This window comes from Marasmius oreades, chromosome 7, assembly GCF_018924745.1.
Source record: "Marasmius oreades isolate 03SP1 chromosome 7, whole genome shotgun sequence".
Taxonomy (NCBI): domain Eukaryota; kingdom Fungi; phylum Basidiomycota; class Agaricomycetes; order Agaricales; family Marasmiaceae; genus Marasmius; species Marasmius oreades.
This window is the reverse complement of record NC_057329.1, coordinates 165,714-184,652: the sequence shown is the minus strand read 5'-3', so window position 1 is coordinate 184,652 and position 18,939 is coordinate 165,714. Positions and strand designations below refer to the sequence as shown.

Sequence of the window (18,939 nt, the reverse complement as noted above, 5' to 3'; positions counted from 1 at the left end):
TGAGGGGGAATCCGTGCTGCATGTGTATGATCGTTCGTCGGAGCTTGGTATCATGGAGATCTACTTTTCATTATTCGGGGGGACTTGTGTCTCCTCGCCGCAGGTCCCTTCGCGTCTCGTGCCGTAACGCGACCACATGACGGTGATTCTAGAATCTTCCCCCCTTTTCATCTGCCTTCTATTCAAGAATGGTCTGAATAAACCGAGGTCCACAAACCAAGTTTCAACAACCTCGAGTTCTTCTACAGAACCGGAACCTTTCCTTTTCATACTGGCGAAGGCGGTCAGCCTCCCCAGCCTGTATCGTTCAAGTATCGTTGCATGAAATTTGACCTAACGGCATACACGCGAGATGGCGGGAGGACGGAAATACTGGACGAGGGGCGGTGAGAGACACTTCGAGGACACCAGTCTATATCTTTCGCCGTCGCCACAGGTGAGAGGAGGCATTCTTTCTACACCCATCCATTCAATAAATGATTACCCAGGTTCTATGTACACATTGGGAGCATGAATACTCTCTGGCAAATTGAACGCAACTGATAATCACCGCCAGTCCTTTTTTCGTTTTATTCTGCTGTGTTTCGAGCGATGATGTATCAACCGTCACAGACCGGACTCGTAATGAGCCTTATATACTCCAGCCAGGTGTATTACGATTTGGCCTCGGTACCCTTCCTCCTCCCAAACACCCTGGGTGCTTGATGCAGCGAGTAGACGACACCGACTCTCGTATACAGTACACGCCGAAGGGAGCGTGGCGCCAGGATGGGGTGGTAGGGGAGTTCAGGCAGACGAGTCATGTGTCGGATACTTCAGGCTCTCAGATGGCGTTTGAGTTCAAAGGTGCATGATAACTAGCGTCTCCAGTAGGCCAACCTAATCCAATCACTTCAAGGGACAAAAGTAGCTGTCTATGGCACGATCGGTGGCACGCAACCTGGCTTCAGAAAGACCACCTACCTATTCAGCATCGACAATGGAAACGCCGTAGAATTTTCCCCTTCTTCTCCCCAGGGGGACCTTGCGTTTCACCAGAATATGTTCAGTTCTGATACACTGCAAGATGGAATGCACCTACTTACGATGAAGGTCAACATGGGGAACGATGTCGGGTTGTGGTTTGATTATTTGGAATTCATGCCGTCCGTTCCCGGTCAGTCATCGTCCTCACCACCGACCACCACTTCAACTACATCGGAAACGGTAACAACATCGAGTAGCGACCCACACGAGCCTCCTTCGACCACGTCTTCTCCGGAAACGGGAACGACCCCGGGCACAATCCCCAAGTCGAGCCTGCCGAGTGGTGGTTCATCGACATCCGTGCCTTCATCGACCGCTTCTGGTTGGGTAACAATGAAAACTTCGAGTGGCGTCCCAACCGTGCTTCATGCACCCACCACATCCACATCTTCTTCTGAAACAGGAGGAATTCCGGCGAGCGCTATCGAAGTCCCACCATCAACTTCATCATCAGGCACACCATCATCATCACATCTCTCATCTGGTGCTGTTGCTGGTATCTCCATTGCCGTCACTATAGTTCTGATTTCGGGCTTGGGAATTCTGGTCTGGCGGTTTCTCTGGAAACGAAGGCAACAAAGATCCGTAAAGAGGGAATCTGGGGCAGCGATTACTACTTGTGAGTTTTCCTTATAACAAGTCATAGCGACTGGTTTCTTGTGAATGAACTGATGAACATTATACAGCGTTTAATCGAACATCCACACACACAAGTTTATCCTCAACTCCAGACGTACCAGGTGAGCATCACTTTTTTTAACCAAACGAATCCGGACCAATCATCTGATGTCGATAACAAAAGCAACCATAATAGCAGGGACGGGCCTAGTGGAGACGGATGACGAGGACATGCCAAAATATCCTCCTCCTCCTTACGTCGATAACAGGTAGTCCGTTTTTATTATAATCTCATGTAAATCTTCTACAGTTATGCGAGCAGTGGACATTGGCTAATTTGAAGAGGAATTCCGTAGTGTATGTGTATGATCCGATCGTTCATCGGAGCTTGGTATCATGGAGATTCAAGTTTCATTATTTGAAGACTTGCCACGTAGCGCGACCACTTGACGGTGATTCTAATCTCCCCCCCCCCTTCTCCCCTGCCTTCAGGAGTCAGGACGCTACAAGATATGTCGCCCCCCCAGTGATTATTCCAGAATGTTCTGAATCGAGAAATGGCCTTCTACCACGAACCAAGTTTCAACAACCGACCGCTTCCTCGACTCGGAGGTCTCCTTCTCACTGGCTAAGGCGGTCAGCCTGCCCAGCCCTAGACATAACTCCGAACTGGTTTCTCGGTCTCAGGTAGGTTTCCGCTTATCGTTACAGACTTTACGTTGACTTCCAATATTCAGAATTGATCTCCGCGAAGGCGCCAAGAAAACAGTCACCGCCAACTTTGTATTTCCCGTACTTCCCCGGTCTCAGAAAGGAGGATGTCCGAATTGACGTACATACATGGACGGTTGATAGTCTCTGGACAGACCAAGATCCCGGAAGAGCATGATAGCTAGGAAGGATATGCCGTTCGTGAACGACGGTTCGGGAAGTTTCGAGGACTTTGAGGCTTCCTCGGGGTGTTAATGTGAGTTTCAACGAATTTTCTTCGTGTGTTGTGGTTGATAACAATCTCGACAGAAGGAAGAAACCAAGGCTTCGTTCGAGAATGTGTATTTACTTCGTGTTTCCTCGAAGTTGGCAAGGAAACTGCGCACAAGAAGATTGCCATCTCGTGAATGTTTTTTCGATAGAGCTATGAACCGTAGGACACATGGAGCATAAATATTGGAATGTACTGTAGTGTGACTTAATTTGAGGAACGCAATGCCTCCGTCAAAGAAAGGTAAAGTCCTAAGGACTTCAGTCGCGCCCTCCATGTTCTTGAGAGATCTGTTCCTCCCACGAAACGCCAGTACCAGGGTTACCTTCAGGATAGAAGATAAGCTCGAGGGAACGAAGATGGTTCCACCTGTCTGAAGTCGAGTCAGCTGCATCTGAGCACCTCGGGTGTGCCACCTCATACAACTTGTCGAGATCGAGATTATGCCGGTGAACGCTGAGAATAAGCTTTCGCAAATTTGGTATTAAAGCCGGGGAAGGTGACGGGCCCGCGAGGAATCGGGGTGTACAGATCGAGTTTGTTTGAACTTTATACTGTGCGATTGGTCCCGATTCGTATGTTTCAGCAATGCCTAGAGTCTCAAGCCCAGGCATGAGTTCGAGCAGACGCAGCCGTTGCTCGTAGGAGAGACGAACATGTTTAAGGGACAAGGAAGTGATGCGAGAAGGGGACCTGGTCGGTTGGTCAAGGAGGGGTGCTATATCTAGGTGCTGATGAGAATGATAGTAAAGAAGCGGAGATATCTGGAGTGAGGATAATTTGGGAAATTCAAGTTGTTGGAAGAGGAATTTATGACAAACAACGGAGGAGTGCTGCAAAAGGAGGCTTACTGCCACTGGGGTTTCGATGTTTGTCGAGATGTGGCGCTCAACGACATCAGCTCCTGAAGCTTTGCCGTCTATGAGCCGGAGATCGAGAGAATCAAGACTTGAGCATCTAGATATGAGCCGCAGAAATGACATCTGGAGTCCTGGGTCTACGCCAACGAACATCTTTTGGATTTGCTGCCAGGGAATGTTCATTTCCAAACAAAGGTCGATAGTCCGAAGAGCAGGGCAATCTGTGAACACGTCGAGACTACCATCTTCGTCGACATTAAGAGCGAGATATGAAAGGTTACCAAGGTTCCCTTTCACAACCCGAAATTCAGGGTGTCGCAAAAAACGAGGGCGAGAAACCTGAAAAGTGGAGCTCGACCCATTGACCAGAGCGACGACAAAGAACATTTGGCAACACGCGACCTATATTAGGAGGATATTCATCGTTGACGTCTCTCAAACACCAAAAATTGATCCTTAAATCGGCGCTACGAGCACGAGTCAATGTCATTTGACAGATCCTTTCGCCCTCCTTTTCATCCCATAGGAGACGTCCATCCGTCGGTGGATATCCCAGCGCGAGCCAGGTCCAGAGAATCGACAACGAAAGTGCTGTCTCTCCATTGAGAACAAACTATCGGGAGTGTAGATATGGATTTTTGTTTGAAACTCCTCAACAAGTCGATTGGCGCTCCAAGGCTTGAGAATATTTGACCAAGGATTTCTGGTGGAAGTCGATTCATAACCTTGGATTGAATGCAGCAGGTTTGTCGGTGCGTTGACTTCAACCGTCGTTACTTGTGTAAATTTCGAGGAAGTAGTAGTCTGTTCCACAACAGGAGTCAAAAAAAAATCTCCAGATTCCCACCTCAGGCAGGAGTTTGACAGCTAACGTAACGGCCTGATAGGCCCCCAAAAAAGCCGTGAGAAACCGGGCCTCAAAGGCCTTCTACGCCATGGACGATTTCCAGGCACCGTGTACAGTAGCTCTCTTCCTCGTACTACTCGCACCTGTTCCGCCGCTCCGTAGATTTCTTGTTCCCTCTTCCCTTGTATCCTCTACCATTGACGTACAACAGAAAGTGCAACTCGGACTTCCACCTCCAACCTTGTCTTGGTATGGTAAAATCACCTACCAATCCCGGAATTTGAGGTGGTACTGCATGCTGGTACGTGCTACGCACCTTTCATTACTTTTGTTGCTTGACCTTTCCTTCTATAATTTTCAGGATCCTTTTGACATCTTGGACATAAATTATGTGCAGAATGATCCGGCATTGATAATCTGTCAAACACGCTGCTCTACCGCTCCGACTAGCATCTCTTCCACCACACGACTCCCATAATTCCTACTTCCCCTCGATCCTGTGCATTCTTCAGCACTATCATGGGCCTGATGATACAAGTTAAGCCTCTCACAGTGTCTTGTCACCGTGGAAACTGCCTGCTCCTGGAATTTGGCCTTGAGCTTGAGGTCCTACTCGTGGTACTACAGCCAGCAGGTAAGCAGGTACACATCTCGTTCCTTCTCATTATCTGACTGGATATTTGAATATTTAAGTGTTTTTGCTTTGCAGAGACTGAGTCGTCTCGAGAACGCTGGATGATTTGTCTTTTGGATTGAAATATGGGGGGGGGATTCCAGGTACGTACGCCGCAATTCTTCCCCTTGTTCTACCTGTCCCTCACCAGTTTGTTGGCTTGCCGTGATGTGTAGGCTATTTCTCAACTTCCAACCACCGTACAGTTGCACCAAATTCCCCTTGAAGCGAATCATACCGGCACCCTTTCGCCATTCCTTCCACCATCACTCACGTCACAGTGCCTCAAGGCCTCAGGCCTCGACATTCGCTTCTCCGATAATATACATTACAAGAAGGCTTTTCGGACGCTCCTGTAAACACACATCGACATCCTGCATTCCTCTCACCACCACGACAGTGTTTCCCACTAGTACACCTCATATTTTCTCTCATGTCCGTCTCACAGCTTCCAGAAGCCTCTCTCATTTGCATCCCTACCGTTAGCTCCAACAATGAGACTACTGCCACTCCTCGTCGTCGGCAAGTGATGTTTGAGGTCTATTCTTGCGGCTGCGTTAATGGCATGTATACCCCCTCTCCTATGTATTCGTTCAACCCCCATTGCTAACTGTCATTTATAGCTGTTGGTCCAGAACTCTACCAACATTTTCCCATTCCCAAGCGTCATAGGCATGGTCCCACAGTGACTGATTGACTCAACGTTACTGTAAGGATTCGACTATGTTCGCTATGTCAGTATCAGTAGTTATTAGTAGTCTAGTATACATTCCTCAGTGTTAGCTAGTATGTTTAAAGCAATAAGACTCTAGTTGGACGGGCAGAAGGCGTTCTAAACGGTTGGTGCGCGAGCCTGAGTTCCCATGCGAAAATTTGTGAAAAACGTAAGATGTGGCTCGAAAACATACGCAGTTGACTACTGTATGCCAGTCGTAACCATTGGCCTTCAAAGCGAAGCTAACGTCAATTAATGCTTTATAAAATATAGTCAGTGTTTGTGGAAGGACAATAAATACGACCATCGGGACGAACCTATCCATGATTTACCACCAGTAATATACTTAACAGTAAATATGGCTTAAAGAGTGAACCTGTTTTTCTGACTTTTTCGTGCACTATATTGTGAGTGTCCACTCATTGTCAAAATTTGGCTGACCAATCTCACCATAATCTAGATGAATTCTACCGCGGGACTAAGTGAGTGGACGAGTAATAAGCCTACAGGAATAAAAGTTTTGTTTCGGAGGTCTCTTGGAAATACCGGTTATTGAATAGCCGGCATCCCGGTGCCAATGCGAATTCAGTGGTACAAGCAATTGTTTCTTTAATTCGACTCAGTTGGATACAGATGATATGTAATTAAGGGATAGAGGATTACAATGAACCGGTACCACTTGTACAAATTCCGTAGTCTACATAATACTGGGCGCTGGTGCAAATAAGGTTGCCATTAACAATTTCCCGCAGCCTAATAAACCACCCATAGAATACCGACAAACGGTCACAACCTACGAATGTTGGTCCCCGTTACGTCCTCCCCTACACACGTAGTCATTCAAGATGGTCACAATCTAGGGAATGAGATGAGAAAGACAACAAACGAGGAAATTGGAAATCGCGCACACTGCACACAACCGTAAGTTACTCCCAGATCCCATGTAGGGCCTAGAGTGTAATATTCCGGGATGGCTAGGGTGCGGAGGTGACCTTGCTGGAAGTTTGAGGGATAGTGGAACGTAGAAATCAAGGTAGCGGCGGAGATGTACACCGTATAAATGGGAAGCAGCGCTTTGGCAAGCGTAGCACCGTGTCGTAGTGAACCGAGTGTTGTAGTTTCGAGATCGAGGGAAAAATTGAACTTTACAGAGCAAAAGATTAAATACCAAACGGATAGAGAGGTGCGCGCACGTACCGTAGTACTGTACCACCTCAAATCCAGTTGTGGATATGACGGGTATTTTAACGGTTTGGCAGGCGCACCGTATCATGCTGGATTCGTTGTAGCTTCAGAGTTTTTGATATTTTGAATATCCTGGAGGAAGATGTCAAATAACGAAGGGGATAAGGGGATGCGCACGCACCATATTAGGACAAGGAAAAGACCAGTGACCAATGGTAGAAGAAATAAGACGGTTCGCTCTCGACGCTGTAAACCGTGGTTCCATGCTTAACATATCCCTGTAGATAAATCAAGCCAAGGGAAAGGAATTGAACAAAAATGGGTAAGGAGAGACAGAATTAGCACACACCGGCAACCCGACCCATACTTTCATTTCAACTCAAAACAACTAGCACGAATGTCACATGAATCTGCACTAATTGTAGCTTCAAGATGATGAAAAATATTCTGATGATGACAGAGGAATGGTTGAATAACGAATGGAATATGAGGAGCACCGGCAACGCACCTGCTAAGTAGTACCGCCTCGAACACTGGGATCCAGTGGTTTCCGTGATATATGGACGCGCGACGGGAGACTCGTGGTGAGTTATTTGGCTTGTAAGGTTGCTGTCAGATAGGAAGGACAGAGGGGAGTGAGAATGAGGGGGCAGCGGAGGAATAGATGGTGGTAGGAGAGGGTAGAGCTGTTCCTGAGGCGTTCCTGAGGAAACGTGCGACGGTGTAGAAGGCCTTCTAGGCCCGGTTTCTCACGGCTTTTTTGGGGGCCTGACAGGCCTTTACGTGGCTGTCAAACTCCTGCCTGAGGTGCAGATTCCGGGGTGCCCGATACGGCGGAGTTCGAATTGCATTGAACAGCGACTGTGCCCGAGTCAGCACTCAACCATCCACCACTTACATCTGCATAACTTCTCAGAGCTGTACTTCACCGGAGGAACAGGTCTCCGCAAGTCAAATTGTCAAGGCCATGCCTCAAGTGACTTTGCCGACGATGTGTTCTGGGATATATAGGACCCCAATATCGTCAATACCGATGTCACGAAATGGAATCTTTTGACCGGGATGGATAACTGTTGAGTCGATGGAGGAGGTGTTGTCATTCTTGTTCCAGCCGTCTAGCTCTCCAACTCATCGAGTTACGCATCCTAAACTTTCGAGTTGTCCAATCTCCTCCGGGACGGCTACAAAGAAACTTTTGATACAACGTGAAGAGTAAGTATTTTATACTCAATTTGCTAATTCTCCTGCATCTGATGGTTGCAGCCTTCATAGCCAGATGCACATGCAAGCATCTCGATATTCATCCAACTCGACTGAAAACTTGTATACGCTTTAAAAAAGTTCACAGCATTCGACTACCGCATGGATTCGTTGTTGTTGTAGAGAACTATATAGGATCCAGCCGGTAAAATATTCGCTGTTATCCTCTTCCCAAAGGATGCAGCGACTAGATGACACCGACACTCGTATACACTACACCCCAACGGGGTTATGGTCTACGGGTGGAGTTGCAGCTGAGTACAATTCCACGACTCATGGGTCGAAAACCGCAGGAGCTCAGATGGTGTTTCACTTCACAGGTGCGTGTCGACTAGACTGGCTTTCTCTCCGCAGCCACCTAACCCGTATTACTTTTCAGGGACAAAAGTAGACGTCTACGGCACGATAAGTTCAAATCTTGCATCAGCGAAGAACTTCGATCTCCTTACACTCGACGATGAAGATCCCGTACAGTGGTCTGTTTCCCCCCAGAAACCACCAGTCTACCACCAGAGGATGTTCAGTTCTCCGATCTTGCAAGATGGTCCACACGTACTCACCTTGGAGCTCTTCGTTGACAAGAGTGAAACTTGGATTGATTATTTGGAGTTCATGCCATCTCCCAGCGAGCTTCCGTCGTCACAATTACCGCTTGGATCGACCACTTCTGAAGTGGTAGACGCGGCCACAACAGTGTCCTTCCTGTCATCAACAAGTTCAAGCACAACCCCCGAGTCGAGGTCGAGCGGCGATTCATTAACATCCATGCCTTCATCGACCGCTTCTGTTTCGGTAACGATGAAAACTTCGAGTGGTGTCTCAACCGTGCGTCATCCACCACATCCACATCTTCTGAAACAGGAGGAATTCCGGCGAGTGCTCTCAAAGTCCCACCATCAACTTCATCATCAGGTACACCATCATCACATCTCTCAACGGGCGCTGTTGCTGGCATCTCCATTGTCATTACGGTGGTGGTGCTTTCCGGCGCATCGGTTTTGGTCTGGCGGTGCCTACGACGAAAGCGACGAATATGGACGTCAAGCTCCGCAGATGAACTTGCCCTAGGAGCTGTCACTCGTAAGTTGTCCGATTACCTTGAATTTAAATGTGGGAGAGCTGAGTTTCGTTGAAGCGTTCAATCAGCCACCTACGCTGGAGGTGAGGAGGCCTGAGGATACTCCGAAAGGTTCTCCTCCTCCTTACCAGCAGTAAAGGCTGTATCTCTTTTCATCATCTCGTCATAATCCGTTGTAGCGTACACGTTCGATCATGACTGTTTTCTTTTTTAAGAGGAATCTATAATGTGTACGGTATATTTAATTATGTAGTTTTACATCCGAATGCAGATTTGGAGTGACGGTGCAATTTGGACCGTAAGTGGGCCGGTATACTAGAGAGGATTAGAGAGGAGAGCTGTGTCAGTCTTCGTCGGAGTTTGTTTGGTGTTCTCAACATCTCGTCTCGACTCGGAGGTACTTACGAGTAACGACGATGTTGGTCTCAACTTTGTCTCGGTCTCGATGTCTCAACCAATTCTCATATTCTCATCTCTACCACAAGATCCGAACTCCCACTCATAGTTTCATCTCTGCTCAAAATAATACATGCTTCATCACGTCACGGGCTTAGGTACCGTTGAGAAACAGCTTACTTGATCCACAACTCCCATATCGGAATCCCACTCCAACGTTCAATTGCTGCAGAGTCCCGCTAGAATACCCCTCTGTCTGGGAAGTAGCATCGAGGTACGTTGCCGTTTCTTTTCACTTTCTCGCCTGCTAACGTCAATACAGAAATCTTGCTCGCAATGCTACCACACTCGCCATTTTCCCAATATTTTGGCACGAATCATCCACCCTCTATCCAAGAAATCCATCACATAAAAACATGCTTCTTGATCCACTCGAAAATTTGCGAAAGCTCGATGAAGAAATCGCTCAATTGCAGGCTCAACGTGAAGTGCTGTACACTTTTATCAACAATCATCGTGCCATTCTCTCTCCCTCTCGAAGGATTCCTCCAGACATTTGGCGCTTGGTATTTGCTCACTGCTTGCCACATTCAGAGCTCCCAGTGCGTGCGCTAACGGAGGCACCGCTGTTACTCACGAGGATTTGTCGCTCATGGCGGGAAATAGCTTTGACGACGCCGGGTCTCTGGAATGCAATCCACATAAACATCGCCAAGAAACCTCCAAGATTTGACTCAGATGTATGGTATACGAACATGCGAGCGAGAATCTGTGGTGTAAAGAGATGGTTGGAAAACTCTGGGTCACTGCCGCTCAGAATTTCCTTGTCTGTTGGTCCTGTTGGTCCTGATATCGGACTCGAGTTGGGGAGGGACATTGTGGGGCTGCCGCCCGCAGTGCGCCATCCTAACATTACCACAGAAGACCTTGCAGCAGACCTTGCAGCAGACCTCCTGCCGTATTCCTCACGGTGGCAGACACTGTCACTCAATTGTATTCCCCCTTCCGTTCTCGAGATGCTACTAGGAGATAATCTGGACATGTCGGTACTAAAAATATTGTCCTTATCACTATTGTCGGATGACAGCGCGCTAGTTTCACGACTTCTCCAGAAGGCACCTAACTGTTCCATCCTTCGCACTGACAGTCGCACCCTCCATGGTTTGATGCACCCCGCATCCTTCTGGGCTCATTTGACTCAACTCGAGACCAGTTACATCTCAATGCCCGCTGAGCATTTCCTCTCAACACTTGCAGAGCTATGCCCCCTATTGGCAGCCTGTACTTTACGGTTTGCCCCTTTGGCAGACATTCATCCACTGACAAAAGCCTGCGAGTGGAAACATCTCCGTAAACTAGACATGTCCATTCACCATTGGGGAGATGTGTCTCTCCTCCCTAAAATTCTCAAAATCTTCAACACTCCTTTTCTCAAGGAACTTTACATATACTACGATCTCCCTGACACACTCGCACCCGATAACCCACTTGCACCCGATAGTCCACCGATGAGCCCAATCCACGAATTTCTCCTCAGGAGTGGGTGCGGGGAAACCCTTACCCATCTGACAGTGGGTTTGTCTAGACAACAGCTGGAGGTGCTAGTACAAACTCTAGCGGTACTACCGTCTCTGAAGTTCCTAAGAACAGGAACTGAGCTTGATCACTCTGCCGTTCCTGTTCCTTCCGTCAATGAACATCTCATCCAGGCATTGAGTTCAATCTCCATCTGCCCTCGCCTAGAAGAGCTTGAGCTGCTGAATTGTTCTCCAAATCACGTTGACGCTCTTCTCAACGTCGCCAAAACCCGGAATTTGAAAACATTTACGGTCAATTTTGGTATACAGCCAGAATGGGTAGACGTACTCCTGAAATCCAGTAATGTACGAGGGTTGGTTGGCATTGGCAAGCAATTAAACTGTTCAATCACGATACCCCTCGATGGGGACTAGAGGCTCTCTTCCCCGAATTTTAGTTTCCTCTTCTGGTGGGATTCTATCGGTAGATGGTTCAAACACTAGCGTATAGTATTCTGAGATTGGGATTGTATCACTTCCCTGCTGTCACGTATTAGTTTCCTGAATCCCTTTCGCCTTACTATTGCGACGAAGGGTTTGAATGAGTGAAACTTGAGGTAACGTCCGCATATCGTTTCATATCTCCGTGAGTTAACTGTCCGTTTCTCCCTGTATACGATCTCGTCACAGTCGTCGCTAGAACAATGTGAATATCGGGATCCAGCGCAAGCTGTCGTTTTGTGCTTTGAAGAGTCTTCATGGGCTTTCGCTCTCCGTCGAGGAGTCAGCAATCTCGAGGACATCGAGAGTCATTTCAAGGCTTTCACCGGACCTTTGTACCGACATCTTGGACCTAATATTGTGAATAACTGCTTGAAGATATGCCAATCGCAGGTCAGCGAAGCATGGAGCAATCACAGCGTCCGATTCTGATTTGACAGCGGGATAGATGATGTTGCCTGGGATTGAAAGCGACAAGTATTCGCTATTGACAGGTTGGTTTTCGCAGCGGTGGTGGGCTTCGTCCTTCTTCCTGCCGTTGAACCAGCCTGAGGTTCTGGTGTAAAATTCTGCTCTTCATCAGGATTCAATCCATCGTTCAGCTCTTGACCGTCCTCATGCCGTGTCTCGCCTCAAAACCTGTCCCATAACTCCTACATTTACTTGTCGCTCGTCTATCAGACCCTCTTCGACCCTCTGCGAAGCCTCTGGTCTTGCTACTACTGGTTGTTTCAGCAGCGCTCGGCCATATTGTTGTATATGTTTTCGGACGGTAGACCTGCGCTGTTTTTGTAAAAGTGGGGACAGTTTGGCCGCACGTCGGTGAGGTACGTCGAGAGTGTATTCAAAATTCCTCCAAGTTCAAATAAAATCATGTGATATGATGAGTTTGGACAACATGTGCATTGTCAGTAATTGTGAGTACATGGTGGGGAATTGTCAGATACGAGAATTGCCAACATGAATGAGATAGATGGATGGATGGATAGATAGATAGATTACACGGCGTGGTCCCGGATTCTGGGCGAGCGGAAAGAAGAGGACTCGGTTAAATTCAGATTTTCTCACAATCCCGGACGATTCCTCCCCACTTGGGGATTTTTTTCATTCCACCGTATACATCTGCATAGCTTCATTGGAGGAACAGGTCTTCGCAAGTCAAATTGTCAAGGCCATGCCTCAAGTGGCTTTAGAGGCGATGTGTTCTGGGTTATATAGGACCTCAATATCGTCAATTCCTATATGGAATTTTTTGAACGGGATGGATAACTGTTGGGTGGATGGAGGTATTGTCATTCTTGTTCCAGCCGTCTAGCTCTCAAATTCATGGAGTTACGCGTACTAAACTTTCGAGTTTTCCAATCTCCTCCACAGCTACAAAGAAACTTTTGATAAGTACAACGTGAAGTAATATTCTTCCGGAGTTCTGTGGTTCCCGGCATTTTGAGCCGGGAACCCGCCAACGGGAACGAGGACATTTACATTCCAACTGGATATATTACACATTTGCCACCTTATTCTTCAATCATCTTACCTACTTGAACTTGATTTGGGTCCGGAACCATGGAGTGCTCAGACGATGTCGAGGGCTGCGCAACATGACGCTTGCAGTCAGACTTCGAATTCTACCTGATGGCGGCTTGCTTAGCCGCTGTGAGAATTTTTTTTTGAAACACCCACTTTTGCTGTGCCCATCAACGATACACCCCTCCCGCACTCACATGTAAGTATTTTACTTCGATACGCCGGATACAATGATATCATTCTAATAGAGAATCGAAGCTGGGGACAAAATGTGGAAGCTATTGTCCGACTCGGAAGTGGATCTTTTGAAAATTTGAAACACCCCCTCAGGAATAGTATTCATCAAACTTGACTGAAAACTTGTATGTGGCATTCGACTATCGCACGGGTTTGTTGTTGTTATAGAGACCTATATATGAGCCAGCCGGTATACAATGTCACTTTCATCCCTTCTGCAAGTTGATGCAGCGAATAGACGACACCGACCCTCGTATAAGATATACCCCACCGAAATCATGGTTCACGGGTGGAAATGCAGCTGAGTACAATTCCACGACTCATGGGTCGAAAACTGCAGGAGCTCAGATGGTGTTTCACTTCACAGGTGCATGTCGACTAGACTGGCTTTCTCTCCGCAGCCAGCTAACCCGTATTACTCTTCAGGGACAAAAGTAGACGTCTACGGCACGATAAGTTCAAATGTTGCAACCGTGCAGAACTTTGATCTCTTTACACTCGATGATCAAGATCCCGTACAGTGGTCTGTTTCTCCCCAGACAGCACCTGTCTACCACCAGAAGATGTTCAGTTCTCCGATCTTGCAAGATGGTCCACACGTACTCACCTTGGAGCTCCTCGTTGACAAGAGTGGCACTTGGATTGATTATTTGGAGTTCATGCCATCTCCCAGCGAGTTCTCGTCGTCACAATTACCGCTTGGAACGACCACAACTAGTGTTGTGCGGGCTCGGGCTCAGGCCCTAGGCCGGCCCGAGCCGAGCCCTGGGCTTTGCAAGCCGAGCCGAGCCCGGGATAAGGCTTTGAAGGGCTCAAGGCTCGGGCTTGCAGTTTGGAAAGCCCAAGCCTTGGGCCTGAGCCCGGGCTTCTAATATGTAATCAATGTATTTCTTTTTCGGGACTGGCAGGTTACCAAAATGGTCCATTAAACCGAAGTATTAATGGCCGGCTATGAATTTAATATAAATAATTCACATGACTGTAAATTTGCCGTAAATATATGTCGGCTGCTGGCCCCCACTGCTGCCGATTACTTCCAAACGGCTTTCTTTGCCAAATTCTGGCACTAAGTTCAACAGACACAAAGGAACGTGGCTCTGGGTTCATAGAATGTACTAAAAATTTGATATTTTTACAGCCATACTTCTTTTAAAATTTTGTACAGTAAGCCTGGGCTCAGGCCCAAGCCGTGGGCTTGGTGCCCGGAGCTTGGGCTCAGGGCTCGGGCTTGAGAATTTACAGGCCCAAGCCCTCTCAAGCCGAGCCCAAGCCCGGGCTTCAGGCCAAGCCCGAGCCCGCACATCACTAACCACAACAGTGTCCACACCCTTCCCGTCATCAACAAGTTCAGCTTCACCACATCTCTCACCTGGCGCTGTTGCTGGCATCTCCATTGCCATCACGGTGGTGGTGCTTTCCGGTGCATCGCTTTTGATCTGGCAGTGCCTGAGACGAAAACGACGAATATGTGCAGATGAAGTTGCCCTAGGAGCTGTCACTCGTAAGTTGTCTGATTACCTTGAATCTAAATGTCGGAGAGCTGAGTCTCTCGTTGAAGCGTTCGATCAGCTACCTACACGAGAGGTGAGGAATACTCCGAAAGGTTCTCCTCCTCCTTACCGGCAGTAATCTACCTCTCTTTTCATAATCCCGTCATAATCCCGTGTAGCTTATACATTCGATCGTGACTGTTTCCTTTTTTAAGAGGAATCCACAATGTGTACTAACCGTACTATAGTAATTATCACGCCTAGATACACAATGTTACTGTACTTCTACTTCCAGTTTCATCACGTGATGGGCTTACCGAGATGCCGCAGTAGAACAGCTTATTAGTTGATCCACAACTCTCATATCCCCACTTCAACGTTCAATTACTACAGAGCCCCGCTAGAATACCCCTTCGTCTGGGAAATAGAATCGAGGTATGTTACTGTTTCTTGTCACTTTCTCGCAGCTAACATCAGCTTCATTACAGAAATCTTGCTCGCAATGCTACCACACTCGCCTTTTTCTCGACATTTTGACACGAATGATGCACCCTCTATCCAAGATATCCATCACATAAAAGACATCCTTCTTGACCCACTCGAAAATTTGCGAAAGCTCGATGAAGAAATCGCTCAATTGCAGGCTCAACGTGAAGTACTGTACACTTTTATCAACAATCATCGTGCCATTCTCTCTCCTTCTCGAAGGGTTCCTCCGGAAATTTGGAGCCTGGTATTTGCTCGCTGTTTGCCACATTCAGAGTTCCCAGTGCGTGCGATAACGGAGGCACCACTGTTACTCATGAGGATCTGTCGCTCGTGGCGGAAAATAGCTTTGACGACGCCGGGTCTCTGGAACGCAATTCACATAAATGTCGCCGATAAAAGTCCAGTATTTTACGATGAGTGGTATACGAGGATGCGAGCGAGAATCGGTGGTGTAAAGAGATGGTTGGAAAACTCTGGGTCACTGCCGCTCAGAATTTCCTTGTCTGTTAGTCTTAGTCCTCAGATCGACTCTGAGGTGGCCGAGGAGTTGTGGGAGGGGGAGGGGAGGCACATTGTAGAAAGGCCGCATCATCCTAATACGACTACAGAAGAACTTGCAGCAGACCTTGCAGCACTCCTTTTGCTGTACTCCTCACGGTGGCAGACACTTTCACTCAATCATATTCCCCCTTCCGTTCTCAAGATACTACTAGGAGATGGTGTGGACTTATCGGTACTACAAAAAATTTCCTTCCAAGAATCACCATTGTCGGACGAAAGCGCGCTACGACTTCTCCGGAAGGCACGTAGCCGTACTATCCTTTGCATTGACGGTTACATCCTCCGTTTGAGGCACCTCCTCGCATCCTTCTGGACTCGTTTGACTCAACTCGAGCTTACCGCTTATACCCCAATGTCCGCTGATCACCTCTTATTACTTGCAGAGCTATGCCCCTCATTGACAGCCTGTGCTGTACAGGTTTCCGGATTTTTTCAGGCTGACGCTGTTCTTCTTTCTGATTCACCGTGCAAGTGGGAACATCTCCGTAAGCTAGACATCGCCTTTGTCCGGTGGGCAAAAATGTCTCTCATTTCTGACATTCTCAATGTCATCAGCACTCCTCTTCTCGCAGAATTTTGCATAACATGCGATGTGGGTGCACCAGTCCAGGTAACTGAGAGCCCAATCCACGAATTTCTCCTCGAGAGCCAATGCGAGGAAACCCTTACCCATCTAACGGTGGATTTGCCTATACAGCCGGGGGTGCTAGTACAAACTCTAGCGGTACTACCCTCTCTGAAGTTCCTACGGATAGGAAAGCTCGATCGCCGTGCAGGTCCTGTTCCTTCAACGTTTTCACCCGTCAATAAACATCTCATCCAGGCATTGACTTCCATTGCCATTTGCCCTCGCCTAGAAGAGCTCGAGCTGCTGAATTGTTCTCCAATTCACGTTGATGCTCTTCTCAACATCCCGAATGCCCGGAATTTGAAAACGTTTACGGTCGATTTTGGTGACCAGCCAGAGTGGGTAGACGTCCTCCTGAACTCCAGTCATGTCACCGAGACTCTTGATGCACTAAGATCGAAGGGTATGAAGGTTGGTTGGTATTGGCATGCGTTAAAACTCAATCTAGATCCCCCTCGAACCGGACTACCTTCTTGACATCAGGTCATTCTTGCGGCTCCTCTCTTCCCCGCATTTCAGTTTCCTCTTCTTGTGGATTCTATCGATAGATGGTTCAAACACTAGTGTATAACTAGTATTCTGAGATTGGCACGGCGGGGATTGTATTAAAGTTGATGGGAACAACCTTCCCGATATAGTACAGTTGATTATCAGCGAGCCCGCTTATAACGTGACCTACTCTGACCTATTTTCACCACGGGCAGGCAAGGATATCGCATGCCAAACATTAAACAGGATATTTTACCAGAAAGTTTATCAAATATTATGGGAATACTGGTCCAAATATAGTACCTATTTAGCCCCAGACATAATCCTTATATGGAAGGAGAAATCCGCCCTGTTTCTCGCCTAATCTCTTTCCTTTTCGAGGCCAAAAACCACCAATGATTGGATCAAGACAGTGACGCAATTTTGGGCCAAGTTTCTTGGTAATCCGAGCACATACATGGAATGAATCTGGGCCCAGATCACCTTCATGTTTGTGGCCAAATACCTGCCATATTTGGGTGTCCTTTCGCAATACCCGACAAAAGGGCGAGGTGCGTGAGAGTTTCGGGGCAGTGTCGGACGAGAAGATTCAGGAAAAAGATGAGGAAAAGAGGGACGCTGAGAACTGGTACTTGCAGATCCCGCAGACACAGTATATGATAGAAAAGTCTCCGGGAATACAAGAAAATATGCTACGCTATAGATCAACTTGCGGCTGGTTGTCCGCTTTTCCGGATGTAAGGACTGATATCAACGGATAACGTACAGAGGGTTTAGAAAGAGGGTTACAGAGGGCTGGTACAAGATAGAGTCCACAAAATCTAGGCGATCAACGCCCACGTAAAGTTTGATATAGTAAAACCCCCCTCTCAAGAAGTTTATGAGCAATTAGAGGCGGCGGTGAGCTAGTATTATTTTGCGTATGAGGGCGATCGCTTTTTTCGGGTCTTCGTAGATGAATCGTTCGCTATGCACAGTGCCACCTAGATGTCGAATTAAAGCGTAGGTCGACAAAAAGATAGGTAGCGTACAAAGACAACGCTCTTCAAGTTTTTCGAACCCGTTCAAGAGCATATCGATGTGCGTGAGTTCCTCTATAATCAAAGCCAGATCGGCCGAGTCAAAGCACGAGGCATTTGTCGACTACTCACCGGCTTTATGGCTTTTATTGACTCGCCAGAAACCAACAGGTGTCCATCGCGCGATCCGACATTGTTTCTTGTGTTGTAGGAACCGCCGGAGAGCGTCCGCTGACCTTCCGACCTTAAAAAAAGGGACTGTTCCTTTCTGAGTCCTGCCCTGGAGAAGATAAAGTTCCCCCGGTGTTTCAGCTTTCGAGTTCTTTCGTTGAGACCGGGCTTGAAAGTCGGTTTGGTGAGGCCTGGAAAAGACCACCATGAGGAGGAAACTGGGAGAGTGTGACCGGAGAATGTGGTCACAAACAGCAAAGACTCGACCTTCCGCCCACAGACGCCCCTCAAACTCCATTCAAAGTGCTAGACTACGGTGAGGTTGAGTCAACGTACTGTCGACCTATCTTCCTTCTAGTTCTCCAACGCACTTCGTTGCTTAGAGGCTGAGATTGTACGGTGGTCAGCCGATGGTTCTCGTTTCATAGTTCTCTGCGGTTCCACGATAGACGTGTACGACATGGTGAGTTGATCAGTTTGTCTCCTTACTTCTCATCACTCACACTTTGCCTGTCATTACAGGCCATGACCCTCATACATACGACCACACGCCCATCTCGATTACACGATGCCAAGTTCTCTTTGCTTACTGATGGATATCTCTCATCAACTTTACATACTTTTCTCCCATCCCGTCGAGTGGGCCGTCTAACAATGAGGTATAGCTAGCTGC

At 47.7% G+C, this 18,939-nt stretch overlaps 8 protein-coding genes across 8 annotated transcripts; 7 read left to right on the top strand and 1 right to left on the bottom strand.

Moving 5' to 3' along the window:
* The first annotated feature begins 4 nt into the window (after positions 1-4).
* On the top strand, positions 5-2,804 carry E1B28_010765 (uncharacterized protein). The gene is made up of 7 exons (XM_043155743.1): positions 5-436; positions 489-846; positions 899-1,645; positions 1,713-1,766; positions 1,829-2,331; positions 2,382-2,611; positions 2,665-2,804. The coding sequence occupies exons 2-5, from the start codon at positions 705-707 to the stop codon at positions 1,915-1,917; spliced, it is 1,032 nt and encodes a 343-aa protein (XP_043005525.1). The 5' UTR covers positions 5-436; positions 489-704; the 3' UTR covers positions 1,918-2,331; positions 2,382-2,611; positions 2,665-2,804.
* An 82-nt stretch (positions 2,805-2,886) lies between these two features.
* On the bottom strand, positions 2,887-3,873 carry E1B28_010764 (uncharacterized protein; the record flags this gene model as incomplete). The annotated part of the gene is made up of 1 exon (XM_043155742.1): positions 2,887-3,873. One exon carries the CDS (start codon positions 3,871-3,873, stop codon positions 2,887-2,889), a length of 987 nt encoding a protein of 328 aa, XP_043005524.1.
* Positions 3,874-4,421: 548 nt separating this feature from the next.
* On the top strand, positions 4,422-4,811 carry E1B28_010763 (uncharacterized protein; the record flags this gene model as incomplete). Its single annotated transcript, XM_043155741.1, has 2 exons — positions 4,422-4,634; positions 4,695-4,811. The coding sequence occupies 2 exons, from the start codon at positions 4,422-4,424 to the stop codon at positions 4,809-4,811; spliced, it is 330 nt and encodes a 109-aa protein (XP_043005523.1).
* A 628-nt stretch (positions 4,812-5,439) lies between these two features.
* Positions 5,440-5,703, top strand: E1B28_010762 (uncharacterized protein; the record flags this gene model as incomplete). Its single annotated transcript, XM_043155740.1, has 2 exons — positions 5,440-5,569; positions 5,630-5,703. The coding sequence occupies 2 exons, from the start codon at positions 5,440-5,442 to the stop codon at positions 5,701-5,703; spliced, it is 204 nt and encodes a 67-aa protein (XP_043005522.1).
* A 2,089-nt stretch (positions 5,704-7,792) lies between these two features.
* On the top strand, positions 7,793-9,539 carry E1B28_010761 (uncharacterized protein). The gene is made up of 4 exons (XM_043155739.1): positions 7,793-8,118; positions 8,170-8,486; positions 8,546-9,246; positions 9,302-9,539. Exons 2-3 carry the CDS (start codon positions 8,345-8,347, stop codon positions 9,232-9,234), a joined length of 831 nt encoding a protein of 276 aa, XP_043005521.1. The 5' UTR covers positions 7,793-8,118; positions 8,170-8,344; the 3' UTR covers positions 9,235-9,246; positions 9,302-9,539.
* A 76-nt stretch (positions 9,540-9,615) lies between these two features.
* E1B28_010760 (uncharacterized protein) lies at positions 9,616-11,703 on the top strand. The gene is made up of 2 exons (XM_043155738.1): positions 9,616-9,914; positions 9,963-11,703. The coding sequence occupies exon 2, from the start codon at positions 10,057-10,059 to the stop codon at positions 11,590-11,592; it is 1,536 nt and encodes a 511-aa protein (XP_043005520.1). The 5' UTR covers positions 9,616-9,914; positions 9,963-10,056; the 3' UTR covers positions 11,593-11,703.
* Positions 11,704-13,644: 1,941 nt separating this feature from the next.
* Positions 13,645-14,291, top strand: E1B28_010759 (uncharacterized protein; the record flags this gene model as incomplete). Its single annotated transcript, XM_043155737.1, has 2 exons — positions 13,645-13,786; positions 13,846-14,291. 2 exons carry the CDS (start codon positions 13,645-13,647, stop codon positions 14,289-14,291), a joined length of 588 nt encoding a protein of 195 aa, XP_043005519.1.
* A 1,120-nt stretch (positions 14,292-15,411) lies between these two features.
* E1B28_010758 (uncharacterized protein) lies at positions 15,412-17,064 on the top strand (the record flags this gene model as incomplete). The annotated part of the gene is made up of 1 exon (XM_043155736.1): positions 15,412-17,064. The coding sequence occupies one exon, from the start codon at positions 15,412-15,414 to the stop codon at positions 17,062-17,064; it is 1,653 nt and encodes a 550-aa protein (XP_043005518.1).
* Positions 17,065-18,939: the final 1,875 nt, after the last annotated feature.

What these genes read in the sequence shown, in the direction of transcription:
- E1B28_010765 (XM_043155743.1), top strand. Translation starts at nt 705, where the DNA reads ATGCAGCGAGTAGACGACACCGACTCTCGTATACAGTACACGCCGAAG. An exon ending in GATGGCGTTTGAGTTCAAAG is followed by an intron (nt 847 to 898) that starts GTGCATGATAAC and finishes AATCACTTCAAG; the next exon opens with GGACAAAAGTAGCTGTCTAT. An exon ending in CTCAACTCCAGACGTACCAG is followed by an intron (nt 1,767 to 1,828) that starts GTGAGCATCACT and finishes CGATAACAAAAG; the next exon opens with CAACCATAATAGCAGGGACG.
- E1B28_010761 (XM_043155739.1), top strand. Translation starts at nt 8,345, where the DNA reads ATGCAGCGACTAGATGACACCGACACTCGTATACACTACACCCCAACG. An exon ending in GATGGTGTTTCACTTCACAG is followed by an intron (nt 8,487 to 8,545) that starts GTGCGTGTCGAC and finishes ATTACTTTTCAG; the next exon opens with GGACAAAAGTAGACGTCTAC.
- E1B28_010760 (XM_043155738.1), top strand. Translation starts at nt 10,057, where the DNA reads ATGCTTCTTGATCCACTCGAAAATTTGCGAAAGCTCGATGAAGAAATC.